Genomic DNA, 15,117 nt, shown 5'->3' with positions numbered 1-15,117 from the left:
CTGTCTTCAAGTATACAGACTCTCCTTTTATAGGCTACAATGTTCTGTTACATCCATTCAGTATAACTTTCATTTCAGATATTGTACTTTTCGGGACTTCCCTGGCAGTCCAGTGGTTAAGACTCTGCACTTCCACTGCAGGGGGCACAGGTTCAGGCCCTGGTCTGGGAACTAAGATCCCACAGGCCGCACGGCACGGCCAAAAAAAAAAAAAAAAAATACAAACAGCAACAGATACTGTACTTTTCAGTTCTAGGACTTCCAGTTGGTTCTTTGTTAAAATTCCCCATCTGTTCACTCAGGAGTGCAACTGAAGAACCCTGTTTCACAGCCTACTCTTCCTTTATTCAACTTCCACCCTTTGGCCATCCCTTGGGCCTAAGGATATGCTTACTGACCCTCAGGAAAAGAGACCAGTAGAAGTATTTCAAGAAGGCCCTGGAAACAGTGTTAGGGCTTTTAAGCCAGGAAATTCTATGTGTTCTACCTGGGCATGTCTCTTTGGCCGTGTGGATTCTTCTATACAGGGGTTCGGAGGAGGCCAGAGGAAGATCAGAGTATGGTCCTCTAAACCATGAGGGCCAGGTTAGGAGCTCCAGTTACCCATCACCGAGGGTAGCTGGAATCCTCTATGTCAGTACTTTCATGTCTTTCTTTAGGGGCTGGCTTAATTTTTCAAAAAATTATCCTTGCCTCTCCTGTTTAGAATATAAAGAGTTTCTAGCAGCCTCCTGGGAGCTAAATTGGGAAAGAGGGCTGGAGAGTCTCAGCATTCAGTATATGCATAAATTCACTTCCTTCACCACCCCTCAGCCATGCCTGGCATCCCCTTCAAAGTGCCATCTATCTTACTATTTTATTTATTTTATTTTTTATATATTTATTTATTTTTGGCTGCATTGGGTCTTTGTTGCTGCGCACAGGCTTTCTCTAGTTGTGGCGAGCGGGGGCTACTCTTTGTTGGGGTGCACTGGCTTCTCATTGCGGTGGCTTCTCTTGTGGAGCACAGGCTCTAGGTGCACAGGCTTCAGTAGCTGTGGCACGTGGGCTCAGTAGTTGTGGCGCACGGGCTTAGTTGCTCCGTGGCATGTGGGATCTTCCCAGACCAGGGCTCAAACCTGTGTCCCCTGCGTTGGCAGGCGGATTCTTAACCACTGCACCACCAGGGAAGTCCCAAAGTGCCATCTAATTTTCTCTGAAAGAATCAATCTTTCAGTTTTATTGAGGGGCTGAGGTAGCTTAGAATGGTGGGGGGATCTAGGGCTGTAACAGTTTCTTGATCCTCTTTCTTTTAACATCCCCTCCCCCCATTTCCCCTCCATACAGTTCCAGAGGCGCTACCAGTCCTAAGCCTTTGAGAATTCTGTGGTATTTTTGCTAACACCATTTGTTTCACAGTTACTGAGATTTTGTTGCTGTTTTATTTTCTCTTCCCCATCTTTATGAATTTATACCTTTAAATTTTTTCCCTTTAATTATGGCAGAATTTCTTCCAGGAGAAAGAAAATTTAAATGTGATTTTAAGTCTACTATCTTTACCTGAAAGCCTGATGGCCCCTTCATAAAAATTCTTCTTTCCTTCTATACTACTTTATGGTTAGAGGTTAACCTATGGATAAAGAATTGGTCCTTTAGTGTATATGGTTTTTATTATCTATCTCTGTATCCCCTTTATACCCCACATAAGTGTAGTTTAATAAGAGGATGGATATTAATTAGGGAAAAGCCATAATGTCTTGGTTTTTTCTTTAAATGTCTCTTCTAAAACAAGGCATTCATCTAAATACTAAATACTTCTAAAACAAGTATTCATCAACTGTGTTCATTTAACCTTTGAATGATTAGGGCAGGAAGTGCTGAGGATGCTAGCTGCAAAGGGCACAGTCTTACAATCCCATTTATTCATATCTTTAAGATCTTTGTCAGCCAAAAGGGTTTTTTTGTTTGTTTTCTTTGGCTGCATCGGGTCTTAGTTGCGGCACCCGGGCGCTAGAGTGCGGGCTTAGTTGCCCCACAGCATGTGGGATCTTAGTTCCCTGACCACGGATCAAACCCGCATCCCCTGCATTGGAAGGCGGATTCTTAACCACTGGGCCATCAGGGAAGTCCCCAAAAGTTTTTTTTTTTTTTTTTTTTTGCCAGTGTATGGCCCTGAGAAAAGTGTGTCCGTTGCTACTCCTATATTGCAGTCCCAGCCTGTGAGACAATCAGTTGCAGATGGTGCCTGTCCCTAATATTTCATGTTTTACATATGTCTGTTCACACTCAGAAAGCTCACAGCTGTAGCTATTGTACCAGAAAAACTGGTAAATGCCTCCAAACGGAAGACCTTTTCAGCAGCTTCCATCAAAGGAAGCAAACCAGCTTGGCATTCACTGACTTTTCTTGACTGTTGTGCAAGCCGAACAACCTCAGTATTAAAGCCTCCTTTGGTCTTCCGGGATCCACCGTTGAGGACAGTGCACTCTGATTGCTTTTATGGAACCACATGCTGCTTGAATAGACGTTGAGTCCTTGAGGTGGTGGATCTTAGGAGAACTATAAGAGATTCCCAGGTCACAGATAGATCCAATGCTGAAAATAACCCCCGTAGACAGGACAGAATCTGAAATATTCCATTAGCAGTATGTAATGGAATATCCCATTACGCATCCCCAGCCTGGGAGCGCGCGCGTCTCCTTAATGAGACTTGGGCAAGGGCCGACCTCACGATTCCGCTAACCCCTGTTTCATGTTTTATTTTTCCTCCCCAGAGCAGGCTAGCGCTGGGGCCCCCAGTGGGGCCGGGCGGCTGCGGCGGCCACATTCCCTCCCCCACCCCGGAAGACGCCACCGCAGCCACTGTTGTCCCTTTTCAAAGGATGCTCTCTCCTCGCTGGTGGCCAGAGGTGTTTTACAGCCTCTCGGACAGAGGCGCGCATAGAGGGTACCCTATCCCCACCCCAGAGTGTGCGTGGGGCTCTTCGGAGCCCTGGGTGGGAATCAGCCGAGCTGTCGCGCCCAGCCCCTCTCGGGCCGCGCCGGACCTCGCCGGCTCAGCTCCGTTTGGGGATGGGTCCGGGACGCACGCAGCTCCTGGAAAATCTGTCCGCTGCTGGGGGTGGAGGGACACGAAGAGGAAAGGACATGCCTTCCTACAAGTTGTTTTGCCAGCCTTTAAAGGGACATGGGGGTGGGGGTGGGGAACCGTCCTCTTGCACACTCACCCAGGCATCTGCCGAGGGGGAGCGGTGGGGGGATGGCGTTCTTTCCCACCGTCAGGCCCGTTCCATTCGAGCGCAACCCAGATCAGACCAGACGAGTCAACCGTCAACTGTCAGCCAGGCATTAGATCAATAGAAATGATTTTATAGCATCATTGGGTATCACGCCCCAACCCCCAAGGACCGGCTCTCAATCCCACTCTACTCTGGAGGAAGAGGGTCTTCAATCCTATGGACATAGCTCGTATGCCGGGGGTGTGTGTGTGGATCTTCAGGGTCACCGCCCCACCCCGCCCCCCATATCTCTTCACTCAACCAGACAGAGTGTGGGAAGAGGTAGGTCAGAGCAAGGCCAGCTGGGGCGCTTCGTCTCTGTCCCTCATCTACCTGTCTCAGTGCTAGAACTCTCGATACTGAGTTTCCTTTTCATCTAGAAAAGTGACATTTTCTTTTTGGAAAATGGGCTTGGAGCCTTCCCGGAAGCCTCCCTCCTCCCCGGCTGCTGGCTCTTGCCGCCTCAGCTTGGCACGGGGGCTTGCGGAGAGCGGCTCTCGTCCCTCCCCATAGCCCACGTCTGTCTGGAGCTCGGAGGTGCAGTGTGGGGAGGGCTGGCCGGGCTTTTGGCGGCCCTGGAGATGGAAGGTGCTGGAGTCGTCAAGGAAGATGATTCTCATTAGGCCCCTAATGCCTGATGGCAACTAGGGTCACCCAAGGGCTTATTCACCATCCCACTGAGAGGCGAGCCAGCCTCTGTGTGGGAGAAAGGGAGAAAGAAACCACCACCTGAGACTGGCCTGGGGTGGGGGTGGGGGTCCAGGAGGAGGAGGACGGAAGCAGGGAGGTCTCCTACCTCTGCCCACCTCCGCACAAGGAAGGGGCACGGGGCTTGTAAAGAGTAAGTCCAGAGGACAGACACAAGTTTGCTTTTCTGAGCTGAGGACCCACACTGCTCCAGTGATGTGGGTCAGCGATTTCAGTCCACTCTCCCAGCTTCCTCTGCAGACTGGGCACAGTGTTCCGGTTCTTCTCTCTAGCCCTGCTCCCGTAACCCAGAGCCCTTAGATAATAGGAATCCAATCTCCCTCTGCCCACTCAGTTTCCCCTTCCTCCCTCCCTCTCTTCCCTCTCCCTCCCTTTCACAATATGATGAATATTTCTGGTACCACAGCCACTGCTCACAACGGTGAGCAAGAGGGACGTAGCCTGTCCTCGTGGAACTTCCATTCTAGAGGGGAAGACAGACACTAAGCTTGTGATTGATTACAAGCTGTGATAAGTATGTGGCATAAAAATGCATGCATTTTTGATCATCTTATGGAGAAGACTGAGACCCAGAGTCAGGAAGGGTTGGGGGTCGGGGGCAGCCTGCTATCATTAGGTAATATGTAATTTCAGCCTCAGATTCTTCTGGTACCTTCTATGTGGATCCACCTTCATGGACCCTAGAACAACCCCAGCCTTCTGCCAGGCAGCCGGGCAGAAGTTGGGCCCATCAGGAACCCACACAAAAACTGCCTGACCTGCCACGACGGTGGACCTGGTGACATCTGCCCCTGTTTTTCAGGACCCCTGCCCACAGAAGAAGATAGGACAGGTCAATGTGGGCCTTCACTAAGGGGAGCTCACTGTGTGTGTGTGGGGGGGGGGTGCACAGTCGCACCTTGGACAGCAGGATGAGGAGCTGCTTCTGGCAAAGGGACTTGGTGCTGCGGGGACACACGCGCCGCTGCGCCGACATGGGCCAGCTGTCCCCGGGCTCGTGGACCTTCCGCTTCTGCCGGATCAGGCTGCTGACCAGTGCCGCCATGGCGCCCCGGGAGGAGACACCCCCAAACCGGCAGGCTCCCGGAGCGCGCTGGGCCACCCCGGAGAAGCCCGCTAGCTCACCAGGACATGCTCTTGACTCTCCAGTCCGACTCGCCGCCTCACCCACGGGACCTGAGGATAAGCCCTAGACGACCCCCACCCCAGGCACCAGCTCCCACCCTTGGGCCTCGTGCTAGCTTCGCCAGACCCAGCAGCCTATGTACCTGTCAGTTGACCCCACCCTCGACCTTTGCCCCCCACAGAAAACTCCCCCTTCTCTGATCTCCAGTGTCCCTGTCCCCCACTAACACTATCCCAAAGCCAAGACCCTCAAATTTTCCAGGATGTGGTTCCAATATCCCCAGGCACCTTTCCACCCTATTTCCGGGCCCTGCACTCCTGCCAAAGCCACTCTTGTAATTTTAAGGGTGTGGGTCCTTAGCTTTGGGGATATTAGCTCACCCCACCCCTGCTGGGGTGCTGCCAGTGTCTAGGGAGAACCCAACCTTGGTGTCTTTTCCTTTGCCACCCACTAAGTGAAGGATCCCCCACTTTTTTTCACTGAAATCCCAAAACAATGTATGCCTTGGAATATCCAGACTGTCGCCAATCAACAAGAAGAGGTTCCCAGACCCTGTCTCTGGACGATACCGCTTTTTACCAAGTCACCGCCGTTTCTAGTGGCACAGCGTTCCAGCTGCTGAGCCCCTTTCCTCACCTTGTTACCATCCACTCCTTTTGAAGTAACCTCCAAATCCGCCCTTCCTAGTGGTTACACCAGGTGGTTGTCTGGAGGGTCCTGTGTCACCTCGGAATAAGGAGCATAGGTTTTTGGCTCTTTTGTTTTTTTCTGGCAGCCCCTAATTTCCTCGGAGACAGCTGGTGCTGTTTAGATCCCACGCCCTCCAATCCAACCAGACCCCGAGAGAGGAGTGCACCCACGTTGTCACGGGTACCCAAATGTGAACAGACCCGCTATAAGTCAGAGCGCATCAGAGCTTTCTGCGACAGGGCTTCCTTGTCCTCCCCGGGACTGCCTATAGCGCCCCCCCTTCCTTCCCCGACGCCTCTCAACCTGTCCTCTCTTGTCGATCCGGGGACGGCTGGCGCTGGCACCGGTTCCAGGCTCCTCCCTCCCTGTACCCCGCAAGCGGAGCTTCCACCCCACGCCCGGCTAGGCGTCCCGGACCCCAGGAAGGATTGAGAGTGTCTCCGCAGAGCGCCCTGGTCTGGCGAATTGAGCTCTGGGCCTGGCGGCTGGACCAAGCGGAGCGGCGGCAGCGGTAGCGGCTGTGGGAAGCTGAGGCGGCGGCGGCGACAGCAGCTAACCCTCCTCCGAGAGCCGGCCCGGGGGTGGGGCAGGGGGCGGAGACGCCGGCAAAGAGCAAGAGGTAAAGCTAGGCGGGCGGAACCCCGGGGTTCCTTGGAGGCAGGGAGTGGCGACAGTCTTAGAGACAGGCGGAGCCGAGGCAAGGCCGCATGTCTCGCATGTCTCGGGGTTCAGAGGAGGAGGGACAAGGAGGCGACTCCACTGAATGGAACTCTGGATGGGGGGAGAGGTTGGGCTTAGATAGATGGAATGGCGGATGCCCCGAGAATGGAGAAAGGGACCCTACTGCCCGGGATGGAGGACAGAACTGGATGAGGAAGGTGGGGGGAATAACTGAAGAGATAGCGGTGGTGGTGAGGTCTAGCCTGGGGTGAAATCCGGCCTCCTTAATGTCTCTGCTTTTGTGTGAGACAAATTGGTCAGTCCCTGGTCTCCATACCTTTCTCCTTTACACGTTTTTTCAGCAAATATATTACCCCCATCCCTATTGACTCCTAAGAGAAAAGACCATAAGAACTAGCGGGAGGTGGATGCCAGGGGCTGCACCGGAGTGGGCGGGGTGCTGGCCACAGATTTGGCCAGAATGGAACGACCTGTGCCAGGGATGGGGCGGGAGGAGGGTGGGAGGAAGCGGAGGAACCGGCGAGGAGGCCTTCTAGAACGGGCTCTTCGGGCCCAAAGCGCTCAGCCTGTCTCCCAGGTGAGGGGAGAGCAGTACCCTCCACATCCCGCTGGCCAGCAGAAGCACATTCCAGGTTAGTAGGAACAGCGTCTTTAATGGGCCCCGCCTCCCACGCCGGCTAAGCCTCCCCCCTTGCGTGCAGCCTTGGCCTCTTCCACAGAGGCCCGCAGGGCGCGGGCAGGGTCCCTGCGAAGCAGGGCCAACGCCCCGAGCAGCGAAGCGGCCCCGTCCCCCGCACGGAGCTTTTGGCCACTCAGAAAATAGTGGGGCAGCGTCCCGGCCTCGAGCACCCGGCCCAGTTCATCCAGCAGCCCGAGGCAGCAGGCGCCCGCATTCTCGGGTCGCGCCAAATAGAGCGCAGGCAGCCGCTCACACGCCCAGTAGAGCAACGTCCGTAGGAGGTAGGGCGCCGCGACCGTAGTCCCGGCCACCAGAGGGCGCAGGAGCGCCTGAGCCGCCGCGTGCGCGTGCAGCAGGGAAACGGGTATGCGCGTCTTGAGCGCCAGCTCTTGGCGGGCGAAGCAGAGCTGCGAGCCGGAGGCGTCCGGCCGCTCTGTGCCGCCGCCGCCGGGCACCAGGTACAAGGAAGACGACTCCGAGGCCAGCGGGCCGGCCCACGAGTGGCTCCCAGGCCCCTGGGGCCAGCCGGCCACGGACACCACGGGGATCAAGTCGAAAAGCAGGAGGCGGCGCGGGGTCCCGGGCGTAGCCAGGAGGATAGTGGTGACCCCCGCGTGGCGGGCTGCCTGGACCAAGCGCGGGGCACCCGGAACCGGAAACAGGGACTCAGCGACCGCAGCCAGCGAAGCAAAGAACCAGGCAGCCACCTGGGCGGGGCACAATGTGGGCCATGCCTCCGGAGCCTCCAACGGCTGTGGCACTGGGCTAACGTCGGTTGCTTTGGTGACGTCACCATTCGTTTTTTTCAGTGGTGAGGGAAAGTCAACATCGGTTACGTCTTGTTGAGGCAACTCTGGCACTGAAACATTACTAGGTGAGTTTTCCAAAGACTCGTGTGCCTCAGGCTCAGTGACGTGTGGCTGGTCCACGGAGATTTGCGGATCCTTGGGAGTTTCTTTGTTTTGGGCTGGGTGGATCGAATCACGTCCTCCTGGGACTGGGGGTCCTAGGCAATCCTGCCATGCCTCCCGGACCGAGGTTCCGCGTACCTGATCTGGAAGGAAGAGCCATGTGTAACAGGATCCCACGTCCGGTTGCAGCTCCTGCCCAGTGCCATCTAGCGAAAGCACGGGCACCAGGAGTGTGAAGCCCGCGTCGTAGTGAGGTCCCCGAGCGTAGGGCCCTAGAGGCGCAGGTCCCAGATCCAGGGAGCCCTCGCGAATCCCGCAACGAAGCAGCAGGAGCTCTTCCTGAGGAGGAAAGCGAGGGTCCCGGCGGTGAACGAGACCTAAGGAAACAGAAGGGATCGTAAAGTCGTGATCCAGAGCCGGGGCGGGGTGAGGCGTAGCTGAGAGCTGCAAGTTCCCAAAGGCTGGGAGGGTTACTTACCTAGCAAAGAGAAAACAAAGTCCTTGCCCTGGAGGAGATCTGGTCCTGGCTTGGGAATTTCACTCCAGCTCGCCTGCACACCCAGCTCCTGGATCAGCTGGGTTAGTTCTTGCAGCTGCGCCCCAGAGCAGAAGTCCATGTCCGTGAGCGGCCGGGCTGGGGCTGGGGGCAGTGGGCCCCACCAGGGAGCACTCCTCCAGACCGCGGAAGCCATATGGCTCTATCGTTTGGGGGCTAGGAAATACACAGACGGGAGGAAGCCCAGACGGGCCGTTCCTTTTGCTGCGGAAAACTGGCCCCCGTTCTTTTCTCTTCCAGAGGCCAAGAGGGTTCCCAAGACAGAGTCCGCCAATGGGTCTGCAGACGAAGGGCCCTAAATTTAGTCTTGAAAGAGAACAAATAAATACCTCCTCCGCCCTTGCCCTTTTCTCATATGCTGGTCCCCGCCCCCATGGAACGGTTCACCTGTCTCAGCAGGTAGAAAGTAGCTGTTTGGCCCCTCCTAAGGAATGCAATAGCCTCCTTCGCTGCCCCTTGACTACGTCCCCTTACCTCTTTTTCAGAAGAGGCTAGTGGTTTGCGGCTTCCCTCTTAGGGTTAGCTACAAAGGCTGGGAAGAGAATGGATAGGAAGATTCAACAGGTAACTTCTTCCTGCTGCCTGCAAGGCCACGCCCCTAAATTATAACCACGCTCCTTTCTGGAGACTGTCGGGATGGTTCCGGACCAGCCCGGCCTGCAGTCAGAGTTCAGTCACTCCTTTCGCTCTGCAGAGATCTCACGGCTGTCCTGGGAGTTGTAGTTTGTCTTCAAAGCTACCAGGGCGTTAGTGCCACGCCCCCACATCCTTTCCTGTTCCGTTGAAGTAGTGCCTGATGGAAGTTGTAGTTTCTATGGAGATAAGCTATTCTGTGTCTTTATGATAAACTATTCTTTGTCTTTATGATAAACTATTCTGTGTCTTTACAAGGCCAGGTGAACCACACAAACACTCCTTGGGGTTAGAACAGAGGCCTAATAGGATGGATCTGAATAGCAAACAATAATGAGGGACATACACTAGGGCATGCGGAGAAATAGGGGACTCTACATCTCACTTGGGGGTAGAGGAGCCCTGGTCATTTAAATCTAGAAGGGTTCTTGCATGCAATTATAACTTCATTTTAGAGATGAGACTGCAAGCCTAGAAAGGTTGCACATGACTTGTCCAAGGTCAGAGCTGAGCCAGAGAGGTGTTGGAAATGGGCTCTCCAGCTGGGACGTATATCCTTGGAATCGGTGGTGGTAACGTTAGACAAGAACACACCGATAGTGTGCATGTAGTGACCCAGGGATGGACATCTGACTCAGGGAAGGGACATATTAGTGTTGCCCACCTCAGACACACAAGTGGTGGCAGGGAAAACGCTTTGGAATCTCGCAGCTTATGTGTGTATACAGAAGAGTTATCAGGACTGAAAATCAAGTCCAGAGGAAACTCCAGCTGGGCTAGCGCAGGGCAATGAAAAATTATCAGGGGAAGGAAATGGCTTTCAGCGACCAGTGCTATCATGGACACAGCTTAAGTCCAGGATGAAACTAGGAGGCAGAATAATAGGACAGAAAGATAGGACACCAGAGACACGCTCACAGATTAGACCAATGCATACTGGACCAGGATTTCTAACATTCCTTTTTCCCAGGGGTCTGTCTCCACAGTGAACTAGGCCTAAGTCCATGGGCAAGAAAATTAAGTGGAGACACCTCGAAAAATTTAGAGGCCTATGAAGGAGGGGACCCTCAGAATCCAGGGCTCAATTTGGGGAGCCTAAAACACAAGGATTCCTAGTCACTGACAAAGAGAGGTCTTCTCCTTCAGTAACCAAGAGCCCCAAACACAGCCCAGAACAGGGAAGGCAAGTTTCCATACATCTGGTCGTGACCCAAGAGACCAGATGAGGAAAACTGAAGCCTGGGCTGTTTCTCACAGTCTGGGGAAATCAGGCATTGGCTGTCCATCCCCACATCTTACCTCCTCCCCAGAGGGTGGCTTCTGAGCCACCCTAAAAAGAGCTAAGTTCTCTGGTCTGTGGGGGAGCTTTAAGATGCTGGGGGTGGGTGACAGGGAAAGGAAAATTGCTCTAAACTCTAAACCACTGCTCTCTAATAGCATTTTCCATGATAATGCAAATGTACTAAATCTGTGCCGTTCAATGCAGTAGCCGCTAGCTCCATGTGCCTATTGACACTTAGAAGGGCGTGGCACTGAGGAAAAGAATTTTTTTTTTTTTTGGCCAAGCCATGAAGATTCCGGGGTCTGAGTTCCCCGACCAGGGATTGAACCCCAGCCACAGCAGTGAAAGCGCCAAGTCCCAACAACTGGACCACCAGGGAACAGAATTGGATGCCAGAGAAATTCTCTTCTCTGAGGAAGAGAAATTTTTAACATTTTAACTTAATTTTAAAAACAATTAATTTTCCTTAATTTTTAATAATTTACATTCTAATAGGCATTTGGCTAGTGGCTACTGTAATTGACAATGCAGCTCTAGGGCCTTGGGGCTCCCGCTCCCGGGGTGGCTGGGCCGGACCCAGACTCCGCCGCGGACCCAGTTGCCGTCCTTTCGGCCCGCGAGCCCCTCGACCTGCACCTGGCCGCCCCCACGGGCGCCCAGCCCCGGCGCCGCCACCTGTGTGCCGGTGTGTCCCTCCACAGCTCCCTCCGACAAAAGCCCCCCACCTCCCGCCCATTTGGTGTGTCACCGCGGCCGGGTGCGGGAGCGGGATCGAGGGCAGGGGCCGCTTCCCCGGGCCTGCCGGCCACCAGGGGCGGGGTCCTGAGCTCGGCGGGGGGTGTGGGGGCAAGGGTGGCCTTGCCGGGGCTGAGGGGCCGTGACGACTCAATGGTGGCTCCCAGTGGCTTCGGGCCAGCTGCTGTCGGGCAGGAGGGCCGGCCCGGGCTGCGGCCGGGCTGCGCCTAGCGCCGCGTGGGCGGGCAGGGCCGATGCCCAAGGGACCGCGGGCCCCGGGCCCTGAAGCCTCCGGGGCCACGTCCCTGTGGGCGACGTGCGGGATCTTGGGCGGGGCGCCAAGCGCCGAAGGGCTTGCCGGGTCACGGCCGCCCTGGGCTGGGAGGTGGTCGCCAAACCCTCCGCCGCCGCCCGATACCCGAGACCTCCGTTCCCCCTGCCTGGGCGGGCGAGGGGGCCCTGCCGGGGCGGGCCGGCCGCCAGGCTGGCGTTAAGGCGCCAGCGCCAGCGAAACTGCGGCTCAAGAGGCAGCCCGCGGCCCCCGCCCCCGTCTACGGCCATACCACCCTGAACGCGCCCGATCTCGTCTGATCTCGGAAGCTAAGCAGGGTCGGGCCTGGTTAGTACTTGGATGGGAGACCGCCTGGGAATACCGGGTGCTGTAGGCTTTTTGCCTCCCGCTCCGCCCGCCTTCTCCTTTACTGGCCCGCGGCGGGGGCCGCCGGCTCCGCCCCCGCCGGGCCCCGCTGCAGGCAGTAGTCAAGGTGGTTTGCCTGCCCGAGCGGGAAGCTTGGGCGATGGCAGAAGCGGGAAGAAACTCTTGAGCACAGGTTCTTGGGATCCACGGAGCAGCGCATGCACATGCGATGGCTGCCTACACAGCTGGCTTGCTTGTCTGTGGGGAAAGGCGAGATGGGTCAGGGCCTGGGTTCCTGAGGGGCTGAGAATCAAGGCAGGGATAGAAGAAAGGGGACAGGCCCACATCCCCTGAACCCACGCCGGCGCCCACTCACCTTTGTGGAAAATACGATTGAAAAGTGCCCGCAAGAATCTCTTCAGATGCCTCCAGAGTTGAGGGAAGAAGGGGAGGGGGGAGGCCGGGAGCAGGGTGAGCCCTGAAATCCAACCCTTGTCCGGTCACACCCCAGCAGCCCTCCCACCTCAGCCCCTTCAAGACCCCAGGGCTCCCCCAACCGCGCTGCACAGATCCTGCCCTGACCATAGTCACCACGTTGATCCCCACGTTGAGCAAGATGAAGCTGACCGGGATCAGAAGAATTGAGTATCCTTGCTCCTGGCATTTCCTGGGGATGGGGCCAGTGAACGGCTCGGCTCGGTAGTAGTTTCGCTCACCCATGGCCGTTGGTCCCAGGACTGCCTGGGCCCCCTGCCCTCCAGTTTTAACTGGGAGCCAGACTGGGTCATAATGGGGCAGGGGGTGAGGTCACAGTGAGGGAGGGGGATGAAAAGGAGGGCCCAGAGTGGCATTCCCTGGTAACCAGGGTCAGGTAAGCTGAGCCTGGACAGTCAAACAGGGCCCGGTGGCCGGCATACATCCCCTCGAGCGGTCATTCATTCGCTCACCGCCCACTGACTCACTTGTTCAAATGACACATTGCGTCTCTTGGCCCCTCTTGAGACTAGGAAGACCTGGGCCTCAGAGGCCTGCTGAAGGCCTGGCTGGAGTCCAGAGCCTCAGCCTTCTTCATGCCCTTCACTGGGCCTGGAGCTGGACCTGCCCAGATGTGGAACCTCCCAGTTTGGAAGCAACTTCTTGTATGAGGCTCTCTGTGGACAGGGACAGCTGAGACACAGAGGAGGTGCCCAGAGACCAGGGGTTTGGAGTCTGCAGCTGCAGATGTACTTAGTGCATGGTATAGGACCAGGAGGGGCCTGCTGGCAGAACTGTGGCCACTAAACCAAAGGGACCCTCAGGCCAAGAAGGGGACACTGGCTTCTTATTGCAGGAAGCCAAGCGCAGGGACCCAGGCTGGCAGAAGGAGTGGCGCTTCCAAGCCACAGACCACCAATGTTTCCTGGACTCTGGCGCTCTTTATTCCTCTCTCCATGCCCTGCCGCCCCCTGCCCCTGCCCCCGCCCCCATTTGCTGCTGGTAAGTTCATTTTCCCAGTCTGGCTCCCGTGCAGAGAGGGCCTGGAGGCCGAGGTGGAAGGTAGCAGCGAGTTGGCCCGCGCTTGGTCCTCCTGCGGTTGCCGCTTCAGCACCAGACTGTCATACACCTGGTAGTTGGCATTGCCTCCTGGGTTCCGGCTGAGTGGCATGAAGGTGGGCGGGGGTGGAGGGTGCTCGGTAGCCTGGACGTCGGGCAGGAGGTGAGAGGGGCGGAGGAGCAGCGCTGAGCTGGGAGCCGGGGCCCGCTGGTCCGAGGCCTCGGCCAGTACCGTGAGGGAGGCGGAGGTGGCCACGGGGCGCCGCAAGGGCAGGATCTCAGCCCATTCGGCCGCCGGGTGCCGCACCTCGTGGGGATCGCGGGAGTAATCCAAGTGTCCCGTGGAGGGGTGCAGGCTGCGGTTGGACTCGCTGTGAGCACAGCTGGGGAGGCTACGTCTGTGGGCCGGTGGGGTGTCGCGCTACCAGGCTTCGGGCCGGTAGCCCCGAGGCACCAGAGCGGATGGAGGCTCAGAGCCCTCCAGACCCAGACTCCGCCGCGGGCCCAGCTGCCGTCCTTTCGGCCCGCGAGCCCCTCGACCTGCACCTGGCCGCCCCCACCGGCGCCCAGCCCCGGCGCCGCCACCTGTGTGCCGGTGCGTCCCTCCACAGCTCCCTCCGACAAAAGCCCCACCACCACCCCGCCCCTCTGGCGTGTCACCGCGGCCGGGTGCGGGAGCGGGATCGAGGGCAGGGGCCGCTTCCCCGGGCCTGCCGGCCACCAGGGGCGGGGTCCTGAGCTCGGCGGGGGGTGTGGGGCAGGGGTGGCCTTGCCGGGGCTGAGGGGCCGTGGCGACTCAATGGTGGCTCCCAGTGGCTTCGGGCCAGCTGCTGTCGGGCAGGAGGGCCGGCCCGGGCTGCGGCCGGGCTGCGCCTAGCGCCGCGTGGGCGGGCAGGGCCGATGCCCAAGGGACCGCGGGCCCCGGGCCCTGAAGCCTCCGGGGCCACGTCCCTGTGGGCGACGTGCGGGATCTTGGGCGGGGCGCCAAGCGCGGAAGGGTTTGCCGGGTCACGGCCGCCCTGGGCTGGGAGGTGGTCGCCAAACCCTCCGCCGCCGCCCGATACCCGAGACCTCCGTTCCCCCTGCCTGGGCGGGCGAGGGGGCCCTGCCGGGGCGGGCCGGCCGCCAGGCTGGCGTTAAGGCGCCAGCGCCAGCGAAACTGCGGCTCAAGAGGCAGCCCGCGGCCCCCGCCCCCGTCTACGGCCATACCACCCTGAACGCGCCCGATCTCGTCTGATCTCGGAAGCTAAGCAGGGTCGGGCCTGGTTAGTACTTGGATGGGAGACCGCCTGGGAATACCGGGTGCTGTAGGCTTTTTGCCTCCCGCTCCGCCCGCCTTCTCCTTTACTGGCCCGCGGCGGGGGCCGCCGGCTCCGCCCCCGCCGGGCCCCGCTGCAGGCAGTAGTCAAGGTGGTTTGCCTGCCCGAGCGGGAAGCTTGGGCGATGGCAGAAGCGGGAAGAAACTCTTGAGCACAGGTTCTTGGGATCCACGGAGCAGCGCATGCACATGCGATGGCTGCCTACACAGCTGGCTTGCTTGTCTGTGGGGAAAGGCGAGATGGGTCAGGGCCTGGGTTCCTGAGGGGCTGAGAATCAAGGCAGGGATAGAAGAAAGGGGACAGGCCCACATCCCCTGAACCCACGCCGGCGCCCACTCACCTTTGTGGAAAATACGATTGAAAAGTGCCC

General features: G+C 57.6%; 1 protein-coding gene and 2 non-coding genes across 4 annotated transcripts; 2 read left to right on the top strand and 1 right to left on the bottom strand.

Annotated features, from left to right (window-relative positions):
* Positions 1-7,107: 7,107 nt before the first annotated feature.
* LOC132414035 (transmembrane protein 102-like) lies at positions 7,108-9,196 on the bottom strand. Of its 2 annotated transcripts, XM_059996285.1 has the most exons (3): positions 9,083-9,170; positions 8,531-8,887; positions 7,108-8,429 (listed from the first exon to the last, which is right to left on the bottom strand). In XM_059996285.1, exons 2-3 carry the CDS (start codon positions 8,742-8,744, stop codon positions 7,114-7,116), a joined length of 1,530 nt encoding a protein of 509 aa, XP_059852268.1. In that variant the 5' UTR covers positions 8,745-8,887; positions 9,083-9,170; the 3' UTR covers positions 7,108-7,113. The 2 variants fall into 2 exon arrangements, 1 of the variants encoding a protein (XP_059852268.1); XR_009516887.1 differs by lacking the exon at positions 8,531-8,887 and having other exon boundaries at positions 8,293-8,429; positions 9,083-9,196.
* A 2,611-nt stretch (positions 9,197-11,807) lies between these two features.
* Positions 11,808-11,926, top strand: LOC132415556 (5S ribosomal RNA). The gene has a single exon (XR_009517286.1). It is a non-coding gene; the product is annotated as a 5S ribosomal RNA (ribosomal RNA).
* Positions 11,927-14,623: 2,697 nt separating this feature from the next.
* Positions 14,624-14,742, top strand: LOC132415554 (5S ribosomal RNA). The gene has a single exon (XR_009517284.1). It is a non-coding gene; the product is annotated as a 5S ribosomal RNA (ribosomal RNA).
* The last annotated feature ends 375 nt before the right edge of the window (positions 14,743-15,117 follow it).

This window comes from Delphinus delphis, chromosome 19, assembly GCF_949987515.2.
Source record: "Delphinus delphis chromosome 19, mDelDel1.2, whole genome shotgun sequence".
Taxonomy (NCBI): Eukaryota; Metazoa; Chordata; class Mammalia; order Artiodactyla; family Delphinidae; genus Delphinus; species Delphinus delphis.
The sequence above is the reverse complement of the archived record's forward strand: the minus strand, read 5'-3'. Positions and strand labels throughout refer to the sequence as shown.

Coding starts and splice junctions, on each gene's coding strand:
- LOC132414035 (XM_059996285.1), bottom strand. CDS start 8,744: ATGGCTTCCGCGGTCTGGAGGAGTGCTCCCTGGTGGGGCCCACTGCCC. Junction 8,430..8,530: donor CTTTGTTTTCTCTTTGCTAG/GTAAGTAACCCT, acceptor CTGTTTCCTTAG/GTCTCGTTCACCGCCGGGAC.